At 59.2% G+C, this 17,333-nt stretch overlaps 2 protein-coding genes across 2 annotated transcripts; both read right to left on the bottom strand.

Annotated features, from left to right (window-relative positions):
• Positions 1-1,127: 1,127 nt before the first annotated feature.
• On the bottom strand, positions 1,128-1,927 carry INAFM1 (InaF motif containing 1). Its single transcript, XM_021097554.2, has one exon. It carries the CDS (start codon positions 1,883-1,885, stop codon positions 1,463-1,465), a length of 423 nt encoding a protein of 140 aa, XP_020953213.2. The 5' UTR covers positions 1,886-1,927; the 3' UTR covers positions 1,128-1,462.
• CCDC9 (coiled-coil domain containing 9) lies at positions 1,128-16,801 on the bottom strand. Its single transcript, XM_021094629.2, has 15 exons — positions 16,729-16,801; positions 14,986-15,053; positions 14,741-14,845; positions 13,076-13,177; positions 12,679-12,927; positions 10,086-10,169; positions 9,831-10,004; positions 9,097-9,278; positions 6,645-6,691; positions 6,406-6,538; positions 5,939-6,029; positions 5,473-5,866; positions 5,030-5,122; positions 3,492-3,538; positions 1,128-2,922 (listed from the first exon to the last, which is right to left on the bottom strand). Exons 2-15 carry the CDS (start codon positions 14,986-14,988, stop codon positions 2,905-2,907), a joined length of 1,722 nt encoding a protein of 573 aa, XP_020950288.2. The 5' UTR covers positions 14,989-15,053; positions 16,729-16,801; the 3' UTR covers positions 1,128-2,904.
• Between the last annotated feature and the right edge of the window lie 532 nt (positions 16,802-17,333).

Raw genomic sequence — 17,333 nt, 5'->3', positions numbered from 1 at the left:
CTCCCAAGCTGCGGGATTTTAAGCCCCAAGAGACAGAATTGGGTGGGGAGAAAACAAGTATGAAGCTGTTCTAAGGGCTTCAGACCACCAGCTTCTTTACTCCTCAGAGAAAACTCTTTGAGGTCAATACTATGATCATCTTCATTTTACAGGACCAGAGAGGTTGAGCTACCTGCCCAAAGTCACACAGCTAGTGAGAGGAAGGGCTGGGATTTGAACCTGGGCATCATGGCCCCAAGGTCAGTTCCCTTAACCACGGTCCACCTAGCTGGGAAGGAGGGGCGGGGGGGTTGGCTTCCTGAGTTCCATTCAGCCTGGGGACAGCCTCTGGGAAGTAGTGCCTGCAGAATAAAAGGAATGAGGGAGGAAGGAGGCTCAGCTTCACCCTCCTGGGAAAATCTCCAAGTCAAGGGAGGTGGTTGGAGAGGAAACCACGTCCTGCTCCAATGCCCTGTCCAGAGCAAGGCCTCAGTCTTTTGGGTGCAAACATGGATTCGATCAAAACCTCTGACTTTTAGCAGGACCAGAGTTTCCCTGCCTGGGTTTGCAGGGGTACCAGAGGGGCAGTACTCATCTTCAAGGGCAGCAGGAAACTTTGAGAACATCCTCAGTGATTCCCAGAGGCAGAGAAACCCCACCGTGACCCCCGCCAAGCACATCTCTCAGATTCCAGGAGGAAGGCATCATTACCTCCCAGGAGCATCTTCTCTTGACATCTCCAGAGACTGAGCCTCCGACCCGACATGACACTCATCACAACTCCAGAAACGCTCTTCTGACTCTAGATCATCCCATCTCCCTTCTGGTCTCCTGGGCTGTCACAGGAGCCCCTTCACGCCCTCCAGAGACACTTGTCCTCGGCCCCGAGCATGCCAAAAACTGTGAAGCCCTTCACGTCGTCTGACCTTCAACTGCCCTGTTGCAGATAAGCCTCTTCACCTCACCCCAACCCAGAAACTACACGACGGCGACGGAAGGAGGAAAAAGGGCCCCCATAGGGAAGAGAAAAAGCCACAACCATCCAGCCAGAGTGAGAGACGAAAGAAAATCAGATGCCAGGAAGGACTTTCTCTCCCAAACTCAAGGGGGGAGGCACCTCTGCGACAACACGACAAACACAATGCGAGGCAGTTGGGACTGGAGTTTACTGCAGGTGGACATATGGACATGGAGATTCGAGGAAGAAGGGAGCGGACTGAAGGCTCTGTGCTCAGCATCCTAAGGAGGGAGATCAGGAACAGAGATCAGGAGGGGGTCCGCCAGATGGCGGAGGACCCAGCCTGACGGCGGAGGAGCTGCTAGCGGCGAGGGCCCTTCCCATCCCAGTCTTCAGGATGACGGCTCCGGAGACGCTAGACGATGTCGTGAAAAGGGAGCCAGAACCCAATCCGAGAATGGCGCATCCGTAGTCGGGGCGCCGGACTCTCGAAGACCGGCGATCCATCCTAGGTGAAAGGGAGAGTTACCCGGGTCCTCGCCCCCCTGAGGCCTCCGGCGTCTCTCCCGGCGTCTGGCGGTTCGGGCGGCGGCTGGGGTCCCAGTGGCGGCGGCTCCGCGGCAGCTCCAGCTGGGGTCGCGGCCCGCCAGGGGCTCCCAGGAGGCAAGACACTGAAGCAGCTGGGGGCGCCGGAGCAGGCAGCGCACCCGCGCGGGCGCCACAAGGAGAAGACTGCGCGCTGGGCGGCGGACCGCCGGGGGCTGCAGGGGGCCGCGTGGGAACCCAGATAAGACCATAGTACACAGCGAGCAGCACGGCAGCCAACGAAACGCACAGGAAGTAGGCGCAGACCGGGGCCAGGCGCAGCCAGCGGCCCCGCGGGCCCTCGCTCAGCCCTGCGCCACCCGGGCTCTCGCCGCCGCCACCCACGCAGCTCGTGCCCCGCATCTCCGCAGCCCCCTTGTCCAGGAGCCACAGCCCGCACAGGCCCCACCCACTAGGCCCGCCCGCTCAGGGGGCCGCCCCCTCCAGAGAACCGCCCCCTTCCAGAGGACCGCCCCCGCGCTCCAACTCTCCCTCGCCCAACCCCGCCCCCGCCACCTTGGTCACGCCCCCGCGCGAGCGGGACCACCTCTTGCGTTTTAGGCACTCCCCCTCCCCGGCCTCCGGCCAACCATTATCAAGGCAAGGCTTAACTACAGCATTCTGACCCCGCCCTCCTTGGCTCTGGACCCGCCGCAGGCATGCATTATCTCGATTTTTCTCAAATACAAGCCCAGTCGACTCCCGCCAGGCGTCGGTGTTTTACCCGGCCCGGCGCTTAGCTCCACTCTCTTTTTGTCCTTCTCCCCGCGCCCTAAACCCGTCCCCTTTCGGAACTCAGACTTCTTCCAAGCGTCTAGTTCCACCAACCCCTTGCCAAGCTCAGGGCTTATAAGTCCCGCCCCTCCTTAGCCGCAGTTCCGCCCCCGTTTTAACTTGCCTTTCTCCAAATCAAACTGGACTTCAGCACTCGATCTCACCCTCTTCTCCCCCTACCCTCACCCATCTCCAGCCCAGGCTTCGCCTCTTTCCACTCCACTGGTTTGAACTGCGCGTCCTAAACCACGCCCCCCTGCCCCGGGAGGCGCCCTACACCTGCATCAGGGATTCCCAATCTAAACCTGCTCCTGTGGTTCCGCCCCGCCCAGGCGCCCTGACCACGCCCCTCACGGGACCTGCCCCCTCCATACTTGCGTCCTGAGGTCTAAGCTCAAACCCCGAAGTTCCACCTCCGCCCCACACCCCAGTCACGCCCCTTCCCCAGCTCCTCCCCCACCACCCTCAACTGCTGTCTCTCTAAAGCCCGGAGGTCCAGAGTGGGCTCCAGGGAGGAGGGAGCACTGCCTGGAGAACCAGACTAATCCCCTTCTGCCGCCCCCTCCCCATCAAGGAGGGGAAGCTTCAGTCCCCTCCCAGCAGCGTCTTCAGGAATTCGGGGAGGCCTGCGGGAGGGGGGGAGGGAATACGTATCAGGGTAAATGGAGGAAAAAAGACCCCTTCCTCCCGCCTCTTCCGCCACGGAAAAGCCCGCCAAGCAAGCAACCCAGCCTGCCCCCCGCCAAAAACACAGTTCAAAGGTTAGCGGAAGTGCTGCATTTAATAAGAGACCGAGCCGGCGGCCGGGTAATTCAAGTCCTTCGAAAGAGTCACCGGCTGTTTGCCATGCCCCAGATGTAAGCTCCTGGAGGCGGGAAACTCGGCCCGGGAACTGGCACCTGGACCCCCCCCCATGCCCTCCAGAACTGGGAAACGGGGGCGTCTCAGCCACCCCGGTGCCACGGCGCCCCCCATTTGTGAGACTGGACTATTGCCCTGACCCCACCCGGTTCACTGTCCCTGGCTCCTCCCCCCTTACGTTTAACCCTCTCCCGGCTGGAGTGTGGCGGAAGCAGAGAACAGAGGAGCGAGGCGGCGGGAGGTTAGTGCAGAGCGCGGAGGCCGAAGTCGGAGGGCGCGGTCAGCGGGCGGCCCCCAGTGGCGAAGCGGCCGCCACCACCTTGCAGAAACGCACCCTCTGGAAGTCGCTGATAGCCGTCTCCTGGCCCTCGCGGCCCGCCTCTGGGAAGAGAAGGGACGGTCACCGGAGAGGAACAGTAACCCCCTCACCCCCCGGACCCGGACACTCCAGCCCCGCCCCTCACCCCCACTGAGCCTGGCTGCCGCCTACCCCCAGTTAAGCGGTTTAGGAGCCTCAGGCTCTTTTAATCTTCCGAGTGGACCCACGCAGCAGTACAGACCCCAAAATAACCCTGTTTACAGAGTACCTAATCTGAAACAGCGAAATCGCACCACGTGACCCAAAGACAAAGCGCTCGGGCACCCAGTCCTCAGCCACCACCACCACCACCTGGCCTCTCCGACCTCACCCCACCCCAACCCGCGGGCCCAAACCAACCTCCATCCTGCCCGTCCCGGGGGAACTGCCCTCCACTTCCTTTGCCCACCTCCTCAGTTCTACCCACACCTTCCTTGGCTCTGCCTCCACCTGGTGGAGGTGGAATCAGGCTTCGTCCTATTTCTACAGAACAGAAAACAGGAGTTCCCGTCGTGGCGCAGTGGTTAACGAATCTGACTAGGAACCATGAGGTTTGCAGGTTCGGTCCCTGCCCTTGCTCAGTGCGTTAATGATCCGACGTTGCCGTGGTGTAGGTGTAGGTTGCAGACGCGGCTCGGATCCCACGTTGCTGTGGCTCTGGCGTAGGCCAGACCAGTAGCTACAGCTCCGATTCGACCCCTAGCCTGGGAACCTCCATATGCCGCGGGAGCGGCCCAAAGAAATAGCAAAAAGACAAATAAAAAAAAACAGAAAACAGCCTATTTACCCCCCCCCCGGTTTTGGCCGCCCCACGGCATACACAGCGCCGGAGCCAGGGATCAGATCCCAGCCGAGCCGCTGCCAGAACTGAGCCCCAGCTACGGCCCCGCCGCAGCCTTAACCCACTGTGCTGGGACGGGGATTGAACTGCTTCCGAGCGCTCCCAAGACACTGCTGATCCCCGTTGCACCACAGCGGGAGCCCCTACCCCAATTTTTTTACCCCTTCATCTCACCTATTTCAATTCTAATCTATGCCACTCAAGCACACCTCTAAACTCTAATCCCTCCACAGCTCAATCCATTACTCTGCCCCTCCCTGTACTTATTTTTGACCTATTTAAATTTCTGATCCTGCCCTTAGCTACTCCCCCTGAACTTAGCCCCTCCCCCTGAATTTAGCCCACCCCCATATTTTTAGATTACTTTCCAAAACCCCCAAGCTGGGCCTCTAAATCCTAATCCAATCCTGGCTCCATCTCCTCACTGTAAACCCACAGCATGATCAATTCCTGGGATCAACTCCTGGTCGCTGGCCCTTAGTCCTTCCTTTAGCCCCACCCCTTGAGTACAGCTTCCTGCTCCCCCAACCCAGCAGTCCAACCCCACCCCCAGGGGCCAGCCGCGACCCCCATCCACGGTGGAGCCCCACTCCACTCCACCGCGGCAAACCCTCCTCCCCTCAACCCCAGAAGAGGAAGAGGGCCTCCACCACTGCCACAGCGACTCCCCCACCTGGAGCTGCCTCAGACCCCTCCTCTTCAGCTTTCTGGGTTCCTGGGAGGCTGGGCCCACTCTCCAAGGAAGCAGAGGCTGGCGGGTCACCTCCTGGGGAAGGGGGAGGCCCAGTCAAACCCCTTCCCCTCTAAATATCCCCCACCCGAGAGAGAGAGAGAGAAGGCCCTGGAGGAGGGAGAGGGGGTCCAAGGACACATTTGGGGGATGTCATTTGAGGATGTGAACTCTTTATTGGGGAGGGGCTGTGAATGGCTCAGAGCAGGGACGGGATCTGGAGGCGAGCATTCCGCAAACAGCATGGACGGTCCTCCCTAGCCACCAGGGTGCTGGGTCACGCAGGGGTCCCGGGGTCCAGCCTGAGGGTCCCCCATGCACCCCTCTAGCGCACACACACACAAGCAGCCAGCTTCATGCATTTCCAAAAAAAGGCCAGGCCTCACCCGGAGAGAGGGCATCTGCCGGGTGGGGGGTCCGGGGAGAATTCAGCTCCATCTCTTCACCCCAGTCCGACACAGGCTGGTGGCCCCCAGAGGGCGAGAAAGGGCTGGAAGGTGTGGCAGGGGCCTGGGGAGGCGGCAGGGGCTCCTCAGGCCTGGCAGGCTCTTGGTCAGCGTGTTCCCGGGCAGGGCTCCCGCTGGGCTCGGCCTTGTGGGGCTGGTGGTCTCCGGTGGGCGCGGGCTCCTCCTCCTCCTCCTCCTCCGCCTCTTCTTCCTCGATCTCCTCCTCCTCGCTCACATCTTCCCACTCCTCGTCCTCGCCGTCCCCCGCCTCCCCCTCGTACTCCTCGCCCTCATCCTCGGGAGGCTGATGGGCAGGGGTCGGGGTCTCGGGCAGCTGTGAGGAACACAAGGCAGGTCACAGGGAGGGGCCCCGGCGCCCCCTCCCCGCCGGGAGAAGACCCGCTACCTGTGTGGGCGGCTCCTCGGGGCGCACGGGCTGTGGGGGCTCAGGGGCCGGAGACACGGCCTCCTTCGACTCCCAGCGGTCATCATGGTCACTGGAGGGGACAGAAAAAAGGGCTCAAGTCCGGGCGGACAGGAGGCAGGGGCTTCCCACGTCCGGCTCCTCCCCAGAGAGAGGGCTGCAAAATTCGACTCGGGCGGGGAGCAGGGCCGTGGGACTTCCGGAGGCTGGAGCACTGAGGAGGAAACGGTGTCGGGGACAGCTGGAGGGGGCCAGGTGGCAGAGGAGGAGGGGACAGGCGGCAAAGCGGAGGGCCAGGCCCCAACGCCCCTAAAACCAAGTTCCTGATCCACAGGAAGACAAGGGCGGGAGAGACAAGGGCCAAGGCAGGACAGACAGACAGACCCCCCCCCCACAAGCCACAGAGCCCCGCCCAGGTTGTGGGCGGGCCAGGGGAAGGGATGCCCCACCTGTAGGCCCCGGGCACTGCCTTGGCCTGGGGTCGACCACTCTTCCTCCTTCTGCGGCTGACCTCAGCTTTGTGCTGGGACAGGAACTCCCTGAAAGTGGGGGGCTTGGGGGGCCGGGCCCAAGCCTGGTCGTCTGCAAGGAAGCCCAGGGGGCATCAGTGGTGGAGGGCCCAGCACAAATCCCCCCACCTCGCCTGGCCCGGCCAGCCACCTCACCCCACCCAAGGACACCCACTCACCATAGCGGTGCGATGGTTCGGGGGCAGCAGCTGGGCCATCCTTGAACCTGGGCAAAGAGAAGGGGTGAGCAGGCACCTGGGGGCACAGGGAGAACCAGAGGACTAGAGGGGAGAGATGGGGTCCTGGGTCAGAAATCAAGATCACAAGAGATGGTCAACTGACGCGGGGGAGGACACAGACTGAAAGAACCAGATCAGCTGATGGACAAGAACAAATTTCACATTGTAGTGACAGACACAGAAAGGAAAAAATTCAGCATCTGAGCTCCCCTGCAGAACAAAAATGTGGAAAGTCCATGATCCCCAGCTTCATTTCCTATCCCTCTTTCTTTTTTTTTTTTTTTCATATGGAGGTTCCCAGGCTAGGGGTTGAATCGGAGCTGTGGCCAACGGCCTACGCTGGAGCCACAGCAACGTGGGATCTGATCCAAGCCTCGTCTACGACCTACACCACAGCTCACAGCAATGCTGGATCCTTAACCCAATGGGCGAGGCCAGGGATCGAACCCGCAACCTCATGGTTCCTAGTCGGGTTCTTTAACCACTGTGCCACGACAGGAACTCCCTCCTATCCCTTTTTCTTTTTTTTTTTTTTTTTTTCCTACCCCTCTTTCTTACCTCCAGCTAAGTGAGTTCTACTACATGGTGCTCCTACCTCAGGGCCTTTGCACCTGCTGCACCTGCTGGGATACGCCCGCTCAGCTCTCTCAGTGGCCCACCCCCTAACTTCCTCCTGGCCTCAGCAAAAGTATCACCAATCACACATCATCACATGTACCATCTGTGTCGAAAAAAGTAACCGCCATCCCTCTCCGTATGCTGCTTCATTCTTCTTCATGACCTGATATTGGAGCTATTCATTGTCTGTCTTTCCCACTGGACTCTGAGTTCCACAAAGAAGCAATTTCTTCACTGCTACATCCCCATCCCTCATCACCTAGAAGCTTCCATGACTCATGAATGGGACTCAAAAAACATCTGCTCTTGGGAGTTCCCTGGTGGTTTAGTGGTTAGGATCAGCACTTTCACTGCTATGGCTTATGTTCGATCCCTAGTCTGAGAACTGAGATCCCACATCAAGCCACTGCATGTGGTGGCCAAGGGAAAAAAAAAAAAAAAGTGCCCATGAAATCAGTGCACATGTACATTAATGAAACTTGCTACAGGCTGCCTTGGGAACACAAAAGGAAAATAATTGTTTTCTCCTCCTTTTTTTTTTTTTTTTTTTTGGCTTTTAGGGCTGCTTTAGCAGCACGTGGAAGTTTCCAGGCTAGGGGCCAAATCAGAGCTCAGCTGCTAGCCTATACCACAGCCACAGCAATATAGGATCCGAGCTGCATCTGTGGCCTACACCACAGCTCATGGCAACGCTGAATCCTTAACCCACTGAATGAGGCCAAGGACTGAACTCGCAAACTCATGGTTCCTAGTCAGAGTCGTTGCTGCTGAGCCACAACAGGAACTCCTATTTTCTCATTCTTAAGCCTGAAGACATCTCCCCCAAAGCCCAGCTGCCCACACCTTAAGAAAAACGAGCTACGGTATCTGTGCAAAATGCTTCTCACGCTGGCACAGGCCTAGCTCACAATCCGAAAATAAACGCTCCAACGACCAGGCACACAGACAAGATCCTCTTTCTTTAGCAAGTGCCAACAAGAAGTTTTGGGCATGAAAACTGCTGCCACAGCAGAGGACAGAGGACCATGTAAAAACTATAGCTGCCAATCTTGAGACTGCTGGTTGGTAGCTCTTCCAGAACCTTCTCCATCTTTGCTATGGAGATTCATCCTGTTGATGACACCTTCACTTCCAGTGTGACTAACAGGATGTTTTCTGGGACCCAAAAGGGCACACAGTCAGCGCTGAGAATAACAGTGCCACTAGGACAATGGGTTTGGGTTGGTGGGGGCCACGTTAGAGGGATGAAGGGAGGGTGCAGGGGGTCATCACTGTGAGTGACGCTTTCTTTTTGCTTTGCCTACAACAAGAATGTACAGCCGCACCCTTGGCCGAGTAGCCACCGCAGCCCCACCCCTGAGCGTGTGCAGGGTTTAAGCTCCTGCGCAGGCAGGCTCTGGGGGCCAAGAGGATGGGCGGGCATGTCCACGCTCCCTCCTTCACGTCCGCCCACGCCACGGCCAACGCGTCCCAGGGGACCTGCTCCATTCAGCATGAACCCCAGAATGAGCACACGTGGGACACAGGTGAATTCAACCTGCAGCAAGAGGCCACGCCCAGCTGGACCCATACCTTCAAATCCAGCCTGGGTGACCCAGGAGGGAACACGTGATAAAGAACTGCCTTTCTGTGCCACTTAGGTTTGGTGGTGATTACACAGCTACACAGTGACTGCTCACCCACACACAGGACGAGAAACCAGAGCGCCACAAAGGAGTCAGAGGTCAGGCCAAGGAGGAGGAGCCACACAAGGACAAGCGGGCCAGGGACTCACATGCCATCGGTCTTCTCAGCGTCCCACTCCCGCCGCCACTGGCCAGTGGGCTTGCGGTGCCTCTGCAGCCGCTCCTGGTCAATCTTCTCCCGCTCCTGCTTCCAGCGCAGGTACTCCGACCGCTCTCGGCCGGTCATGGAGAGCGTCATGTCCCCGGCACCGCCCAGGCCTGCCCGGCGGCCCTGCCCCCCCGCGGACAGGGGGTCAGGGCCCCGGTCCCCAACCCCGCACACACGCGCACACACACCCCTTTCCCCAGGCTCTCCAACCTCCACCCACTCAAGGTCACACAGGAGGAGGTGAGAGAGTGGAGGTCGGAGCCACCTACTCAGAAAGGCCATCCCAGATTTCTGTCTCTTAGCTGTGTCCCCCTCTATCCTCTGTCCCCTCACCCAGCTGGGCTGGAATTTTCTTCACAACACTGGAAATTTCCTGACACTTTTATTACATGTTCACTGATTAAGGCCCAGCCTCCAAAAAGTGCCTGGCCCCGGAGAGTACCCCGTAAACATCCCTAAGGGCAGTAACCACCAAAAGCCACCGTGACGTTATGAAAGGGGAGAGGCAGGGTGCAGGCCAAGAACCCAGTCAACCTGGGGGAGGAGCCTGGGGGCAGGGCTGCTGCCCCTCTCTGTTCCCTCTCCAGCCCCGCTGCGTCTGGCACTGGGCACACACCCAACCCCGAACCCAGAGACTGGCTGCAGGCCCGGGAGCGTCCCGGCCGCCTCACCCACCTGCCGCTCCTGCTCGAGGCCGCAGCGCACCCGCTCGAAGTCGGAGCCCCCCCAGTTGCGCCCGTGCCGGCGGCTGCCTTCCCGGCGGTCCCGCTCAGGCTCCTCCAGCGGCCCGCTGCGACGCCGGGGGTCGTCCAGAAAGTTCCGCACCGGGTTGGGCTCCAGCACGCCTTCCTGCGGGCACCGGGAGGGGCGGGGGTTGGCGGGCGGGCGGGCGGCTCAGCCCCGCCGCCAGGGGGCGCCAGCGGCACTGACCCGCTGGTTGCGCTCGTACTCGGCAATCTTCTCCATCTCCTCGTTCATCTTCTCGATATTCTGCCTGCGCCGCTCCTCCCACTCCTGGAGGGGGTGAGGGGGGAACACGACAGAGACACGGGGTGTCACGAACAGACACTCAAACCTGCGAGTTTGTCGCCACCCGAGACTCTCTGCCCTGCCTGCTTGCGAGCCCAGCCCACGGCTGGCATTGGGGCATTTAACTCTCAGCATGTTCCCAGTCAACAGCTAACCGAGAGAGTTCTGTCCTGGCTCAGAGGTTAAGGAACTTGACTAGCATCCATGAGGATGCGGGTCTGATCCCTGGGCTCGCTCAGTGGGTTAAGGATCCGGTGTTGCCATGGGCTGTGGTCTGGGCCATGGGCTGTGGTCTGGGCCACAGACGAGGCTGCCATGGGCTGTGGTCTGGGCCACAGACGAGATCCTGCGTCGCTGTGGCGTGGGCCGGCAGCTGCAGCTCCAAATCGACCCCTAGCCTGGGAACCTCCATGTGCCGCGGGTGCGGCCCTAAAAAGACCCCCCAAAAAAAAAAAAGTGAACCAATACTGGGGGACTCAAAGTGCCTCGACTGGGCAAACCACACTGTATGCGGAACGCCTGCCTTCCTTATGGGATCTAGAACCTGGATACATATTGGGGGGGGGGGCTACCTGACCAGCCCAGGATAAAAAGCCCAGGCACTAGGTCTCCACTGAGTCCCCAGAAGACAACTCTTGACATAGGCTGTCTCAATTCAATGCAGGAGAAATTAAGTGCAGCTCATGTGTCTCCACAGGGCAGGGACTCTTGGAAGCTGCTGCCTGGTTTCCTCCAGACTTTGGCTCACCTGCCCTTTCCTTTTGCTGCTTTTGCTCTGTTTTTTTGTTTTGTTTTGTTTTGTTTTTGTTTTTTGTCATTTCTAGGGCCGCTCCTGCAGCATATGGAGGTTCCTGGGCTAGGGGTCTAATCAGAGCTGTCGCCACTGGCGTACACCAGAGCCACAGCAACGCGGGATCCGAGGCATGGCTGCCACCTACACCACAGCTCACGGCAACGCCGGATCCTTAACCCACAGAGCAAGGCCACGGATCGAACCTGCAACCTCATGGTTCCTAGTCGGATTCGTTAATCACTGACCCACGACAGAACTCCTTGCTCTGTATTCTTTCACACTGATAAATCCTAGCCGTGAATCTTTCTAGCAAAACCCTGAACCTGGGAGAGAGGTTGGGGACCCCAACACACCATGGCTGCCACAGAAACAATGTCACGGTAACAACACTAGCAACGTTCCAGGTGGCTTGGTGACCCCCACAATTCATTCTCCCCTCCTTCTGTAGAGACAGAATTCTAGATGGGCACAGAGCCAAGCGGCTGGAAACGTTTTCATTCGCAGGACTCAGCATACAAGAGAAAGAGAAACTTCCACTTGATTTAAGCCATGGCATTTTGGGTTCTCTCTGTTACAACAGCTCAGCACATACAAATAAACATCCTTACGGAATATTCACTGGGTTTAGTGCTAACTCTGACGGTTTCAGGGCCTGATGTCACACGTTACTAACAATAACCTTTAAACCCGATTTCCATTCCCGTTTGAGACGGAAAACCCAGAAGCTCCCAGAAGGGAAGTGAGCTGCCCAAGGAGAGGGAACTAATAAAAGGAGGTTGAGAGTTCCCGCTGTGGGCACAGTGGGTGAAGCACCCGACTGCAGCAGCTTGGGTCACTGCAGAGGTGTGGGTTCGATCCCCAGCCTTGTGCATTGAGTTAAAGGATGGGGCACTGCCACAGCTGTGGCAGAAGTTGCAGCTGTGGCTTGCATTCAACCACTGGCCTGGTAACTTCCACATACCGCAGGTACAGCCATAACAAATAAAACGAATTTCAAATTTTTATTTATTTATTTATTTGTCTTTTCTAGGGCCACACCCACGGCATATGGAGGTCCCCAGACCAGGGGTTGAATCAGAACAGTAGCCACTGCCCTACACCACAGCCACAGCAACTCGGGATCCGAGCCACGTCTGCGACCTATACCACAGATCACGGCAACACCAGATCCTTAACCCACTGAGCGAGGCCAGGGATCGAACCCGCAACCTCATGGCTCCTAGTCGGATTTGTTAACCACTGAGCCATGATGGGAACTCCTCAAAATTTTAAAAAGAAGGTTGACTCCAAGTCCATGGTGGGCTCTAAGCCACAATGCTAAACAACCTCCCACTCAGCTAACAAATCCAGGGAGTGACAGAGGAGCATGTGCGCACGTGCGCACACACACACACTCTCAGGAGAAAGTGTGGGCACCAGCACCCTGGACAGCAGCCAGCAGCCAGTACCAGAGAGCGCGCCAGGCAAGGGAAGGCAGGTGGGCGAGGTCACAGCGGACAGAGAGCCAACAGGGAAGACGTAGAGAAAGACCCAGGGAGAGCATCACAAACACTGGTCAGGAGGAGGGAGGAGAGGAAGGAGGGACGAAGAAAGAGACAGACACAGAACGATGGGTGAAGGAGAAAATCTCCTCGAGGGCAGAACAGAGAGAGACATGGCGGCACAGAGCCTCTGGGCCTCCAGTTCCTGCCCGGCTCCTACCTTGGATTTGCGGTCGGCAGTCGAGGCATCTCCAGCTCCAGCAAGACGCGGGGATCCCCTACCCCGACCCCTCCGGCCTCGGCCCCCAGCTCCTCCTCGAAGCTGCTCCCCAGGACTGTCTTCCCAGCTGCGGGAGGCCCGGCCCATGCCTGCGCGGCCTCCCTGCTGTGGGGGGATCCGGCCTCCCTTGCTGGCCCCGGGGGGCCGAGGGGTCCCAGGAGACCTCCGGGAGGGACCCAGGGTCTTTTCCTGGAAAGGGCGCGGATAGAAAAGGACAGTCGCTGGGGTGGCTGCCAGGATCGAGGCCCCCAGGGGTCTGGGCAGCAGGGAAGGCCCTGAGGTCTCAACCCTCGCCCTTCCCTGTCCTCTTGAGTCCCCACCTCGGCCTGGCGCTCACCGTTCCCACTGCCACATTCTCCTTCTCCACCGAGCGGCCCTTCCGCGGCGCTGTCACCGCCACTCCCTCGAGTTCAGCTTTTTTACGGTCCTCCTCGATCTCCTGGAAGTGAACACCAGAGAAAGGGAGTGTCAGGGGTTCTGTGTGTACTGGCTGGACGCCCACGGCCCCCTGAACCTCTCCCAAGTCTGCCCGGGCCCAGGCCTCTCTCCTGCACACTCGACAACAAGCCTGGTTACTTTAGCAACTCCCCTCGGACTGCATCAGGCTGTTCCTCTGTTCAGAAACCTGCTGTGGGGTCCATCTCTGAGCCAGAGCCAAGGCTTCCCCACAGCCTGTAGGGCCCTATGGGGTCGGGTGCCCTTACCCCCTGCTGTCATCTCCCACTCTAACCCCTCGTTCACTCTGCCCCCCTCACTGTTCTGGGAACACACCAGGATCAAGTCTGCCTCAGGGCCTTTGCACCTGCTGTTCCTGCTACTAGAAGCACTCTTCTCCCAGAGATCTTCCAGCCCCTCACCTCACTCAGGGCTCTGCTCCACCATTTGCTCACCCCTCCCCTTTCCCCATTCACTACCTGGCATTCGGTGTGTTTGGCTTATGGTCTGCCTCCCCTCTGCGACAGAAGCTGCCAAGGGACAGGGATATCTGTCTGTTTGGCTCACTGATGTACCCCCTAAGCCTCGAACACTGCCTGGCACACAACAGGCTCAATATGCTTTTGTTGTTGTTGTTGTGAATGAATGAATGCATGACGAACGAATAAATGAAACCCACTCCTCATCCCATCTCAGGGACAGCTCTACCACCCACTCTGACACCTGGGACAGGGACCTGGGCCTCACCCTGGACCCTTGCTCCTCCCACCTCCCACTACTGCCCGTCAGTCATGAGTCCCTCCTGACAGCCCTGTCGCAGGTGTGGCACCTCCTCTCTACAAGTCCCGCAGGAGTCACTGCCCCACCTTCCTCCTGGTCTCCCCCACTCCCACCCACCACCACACAGCAGCCAGAGGGATCTTCCTAAAAAACTATTCTGACTTGGCCCCACTCCCAAAGTCCTGCAGGGCTCCCTAGTGTCCTCAGGGGACAAACTCTTAGCTTGGTGGTGTTTGGGGCCCTGCATGGCCAGGCCCCAGCTGACCCTCTCCAAGTCAATATCCCCCAAGTGACCCCCCAACTTGATGCTCCAACAAGTTTTTGCACAAAGTGTCCCCTCTGATTGAAACAGGCTCTGCTCTCCTCTTCAACTGGCTCACGTCTACTCACCCTTGAGGTCTCAGAATCTCCTCCAAGAAGCCCTCCCAGAATCCCCCAGAATGGGTGAAGAGCCCTCTCTGAGCTCCCACAGAACCCTGAACTCCAGCCCTGCCCACCGTGGTTCCATCACTGACTGAAGCCAAGTCTGTGCCCCTGGAAGGTCAAGCTCAGGACCATCTCCATCACTGCTGTTTCCCCACCACCACTTAGCACAGGGCCTGGAGCAGTGAAGACACTGTGAAGGAATGAATGAACGATGGAATGAAACACAGAATCCCAGGCTAAGGCTTTTGGCTTTTATCCTGAGAGTGATGAGTCATGAAAAGGTTTTGCGGAAGGGAGAAGTGAGGGAAACTCACTGCGGGGAGGAGAGGGGATGGGGTCTCCCAGGGCGGGGCTAGGGCACCTGGTAGCGCCGGATGAGGGCCTCATTCTTCCGCCGAAGAGCCTCGATCCTCTTGTCCAGCTCAGCATCCTTCTCCTCCTTCGATTTCAGATCCAGTGTGGCTGACTGAGAGGGGTAGACAGTTGGGGAAAAAACCTATATCCACCCCAGTGCCATTCAATCCGGTGTTGGGAGAGTCTGAGTCCCCTCCTCCCAAGCCCCCTACCCCATAGCTCAGATCCCAGAGACCACGCCTTCCTTCTCACCATTCTGCTGGTTGAGTGGAGCCAGGGTCCCAGCAAACTTCCCCTGCAGAAAACGCCACTGGGGGTTCCTGAGAGCAGAGGGAACAGGACTAGGCGGATGGCTCTACCCAAGCTGCTTCCTCCTCTCCCAGCCTGGGCTCCTCCGCGCGCACGCACACACACGCACGCGCGCACACACACACACACACACACACACACACACACTCACTCCAAGGGAAAGCTAGCCCTCCCTCCCACCATCTCTTCCGGAAGTGCTAGCCCGCCCCTTACCTGGAAAACTTTAGCCCCTGCCCCCTCCCATGGTTTTGGGCCCACCTACTTTCCACGTAAACAACGTAGTCACACCCACCTTGGGAAAGTTTTGACCACGCCCCCATTACTTAGGGAAACATCCGACACTGCTCTCTTCCAAACGAAAATTCTAGTTCAGTCTCCACACCCCTATGCTGGGAGTTTTACCTCGGGTCTCCATCCCAAGAGAGCTTTAGGTAACGAGCCTCTCCCCCGACCTGCACAAGAAAGTTCTAGGCCCAACTCCCTGTGCCCGTTCTGGTGCCGCTCACATCCCCGTTAACAGTCTAGATCTGGCTCTTTCCAAGGAGTTTCAGAACCGTCTCATAACCCCACACTCAAAGAGTCTGAACCGCACTCCTTATTCGCTGCCCCCAGCATCCCAAGAAAGGTGCCCCTGCTTCCCCGCACCCCTATAAAGATTCCCCAAACAGACCCAGTACTCACTGGCGAGGCTTCCTGGGCCTGATGCGACCTCCCTAGAGAATACTGTACCCGCCTCTACACGGTCAAAACTTTCTGGCCCGCCTGCGGCTTTCCAGGGAAAAAGCTCCGTTCTCCAGCCGGTCGGAACGCCACCGGCCCACCCCGGGCAAAGCCAAAACTTTCCGACCCCGCCCGCACGCTCGCGTCAAGAAGCTGTCGCCCCTCAACCCGGCTTCGGATTTTCCCAGCCAACACTCTGGCCCCGCCCCCTAGATCCCCAGGCTGCAACCTAAGCCCGCCCCCTCCTTCTCGCGTTATTACACCAGGCCCGCCTCCAGCTCACGAGTCAACATTTGTGGTCCCTACACGATTTGCCCGGCCAACCTCCTGGCCACGCCCCGGACTCTGCACCCGCCTCGTCGCGCCAATATTTGGCCCCGCCCCCGGCGCGCCCCAAGGCAAGGTTCGAGCTCCACGGCGAGCTTCACCACATTGTGGGGAAGCTCCTGGCGCCTGCAAAACTTTCCGGCTCCACCCTCATCATTCCTAGCCAGTACCTGGCCCCGCCCACAGCTCCCCCGCTTCTTTTTGGCCCTGCCCTCACCGTCGCATCAGCCTCTGGATCCACCCCTGACTTCCAGGACCCACTTTCAGGACAGGAAAAACTTTCTGGCTCCGCCCCCAGCGTTTTCCGCCGGGAGTCCCGGCCCCGCCCGCACCGCTGGCTTCCATTGGCCCCGCCCCCAGCCCCGGCACAACTTTTGGGCCCCGCCCTCAGCTGCCCACCTACACTCCGGACCCGCCCGCAGACTGGCCCACCCCAGCCCTGCCCACCCGCCGACGTTCCGCCCAGCCAGCACCCACCCCTAGCCTCCCTTGTGGGCGTCCAGTCCCCGCCCCCCGCAGAGTATCTGACCCCGCCCCCGCGGGCTGCTCGCTACCCCGCCTGCGCTCGCGCCAGCTCCCCCACGTGGGCATCAGGCCCCGCCCTCTCCGGGCGCGCTCCCGGCCCCCTCCTAGGGTCACCTGTCCCGGAGACCCCGCGGCGTCCGCTACTCCGGCTCCGTCGGCCTCCGCGTCGGCAGCTCCCGGGCCCCGCGCGTCACTTCCGGCCCGCACCACGTGAAGAGGGGAACTAACGAGGGTCACTTCCGGTTGTGCTGGCTCGTTTCCGGGAGCCTTAAAGGCGCCGCTCGCGGCTGGGTAGAGGCGCAAAGTGAGATAAGCGGGTCGACAAGGGTGTTCCGGAAGCTTGCTGTACTGCCTTCTGCCTGAACGACCACCTTCCAGGGGGAGGAGACAGCGTCTTCTCTCTCTGGCCTCTACCTGCTTCCTGTTTCTCCCCTTTCCTGGTTCCAGTAAATCGGCGCCCTGCCCTGGGCAATGATAACCTGGAATCCTGACTTACCAGCTTGTGCAGGGGGTGGATGCTCCCCCACCCTTCTGCTAATGAAACCTTAGAATTAGTTGTAGAGACAAAATTTTCAACCGAAAGAATCCTTCCTTCACCCTCTAAATCAGCGTTGAGGGTGTCCCTAGTGGCCTAGCAGGTTAAGGATCTGGTGGTGTCGGTGCTGTACTTCAGGTTCTATCCCTGGCCTCAGAACTTCCGCGTGGCGGGGACACAGCAA

This window comes from Sus scrofa, chromosome 6 (genome assembly GCF_054392235.1).
Source record: "Sus scrofa isolate SSC_HxYL_T2T_F1_AM1 chromosome 6, Sscrofa_HxYL_maternal_Yorkshire_Landrace_v2.0, whole genome shotgun sequence".
NCBI lineage: Eukaryota > Metazoa > Chordata > Mammalia > Artiodactyla > Suidae > Sus > Sus scrofa.
Note: the sequence above shows the minus strand (reverse complement) of the source record. Positions and strands in the feature narration are given on the sequence as shown.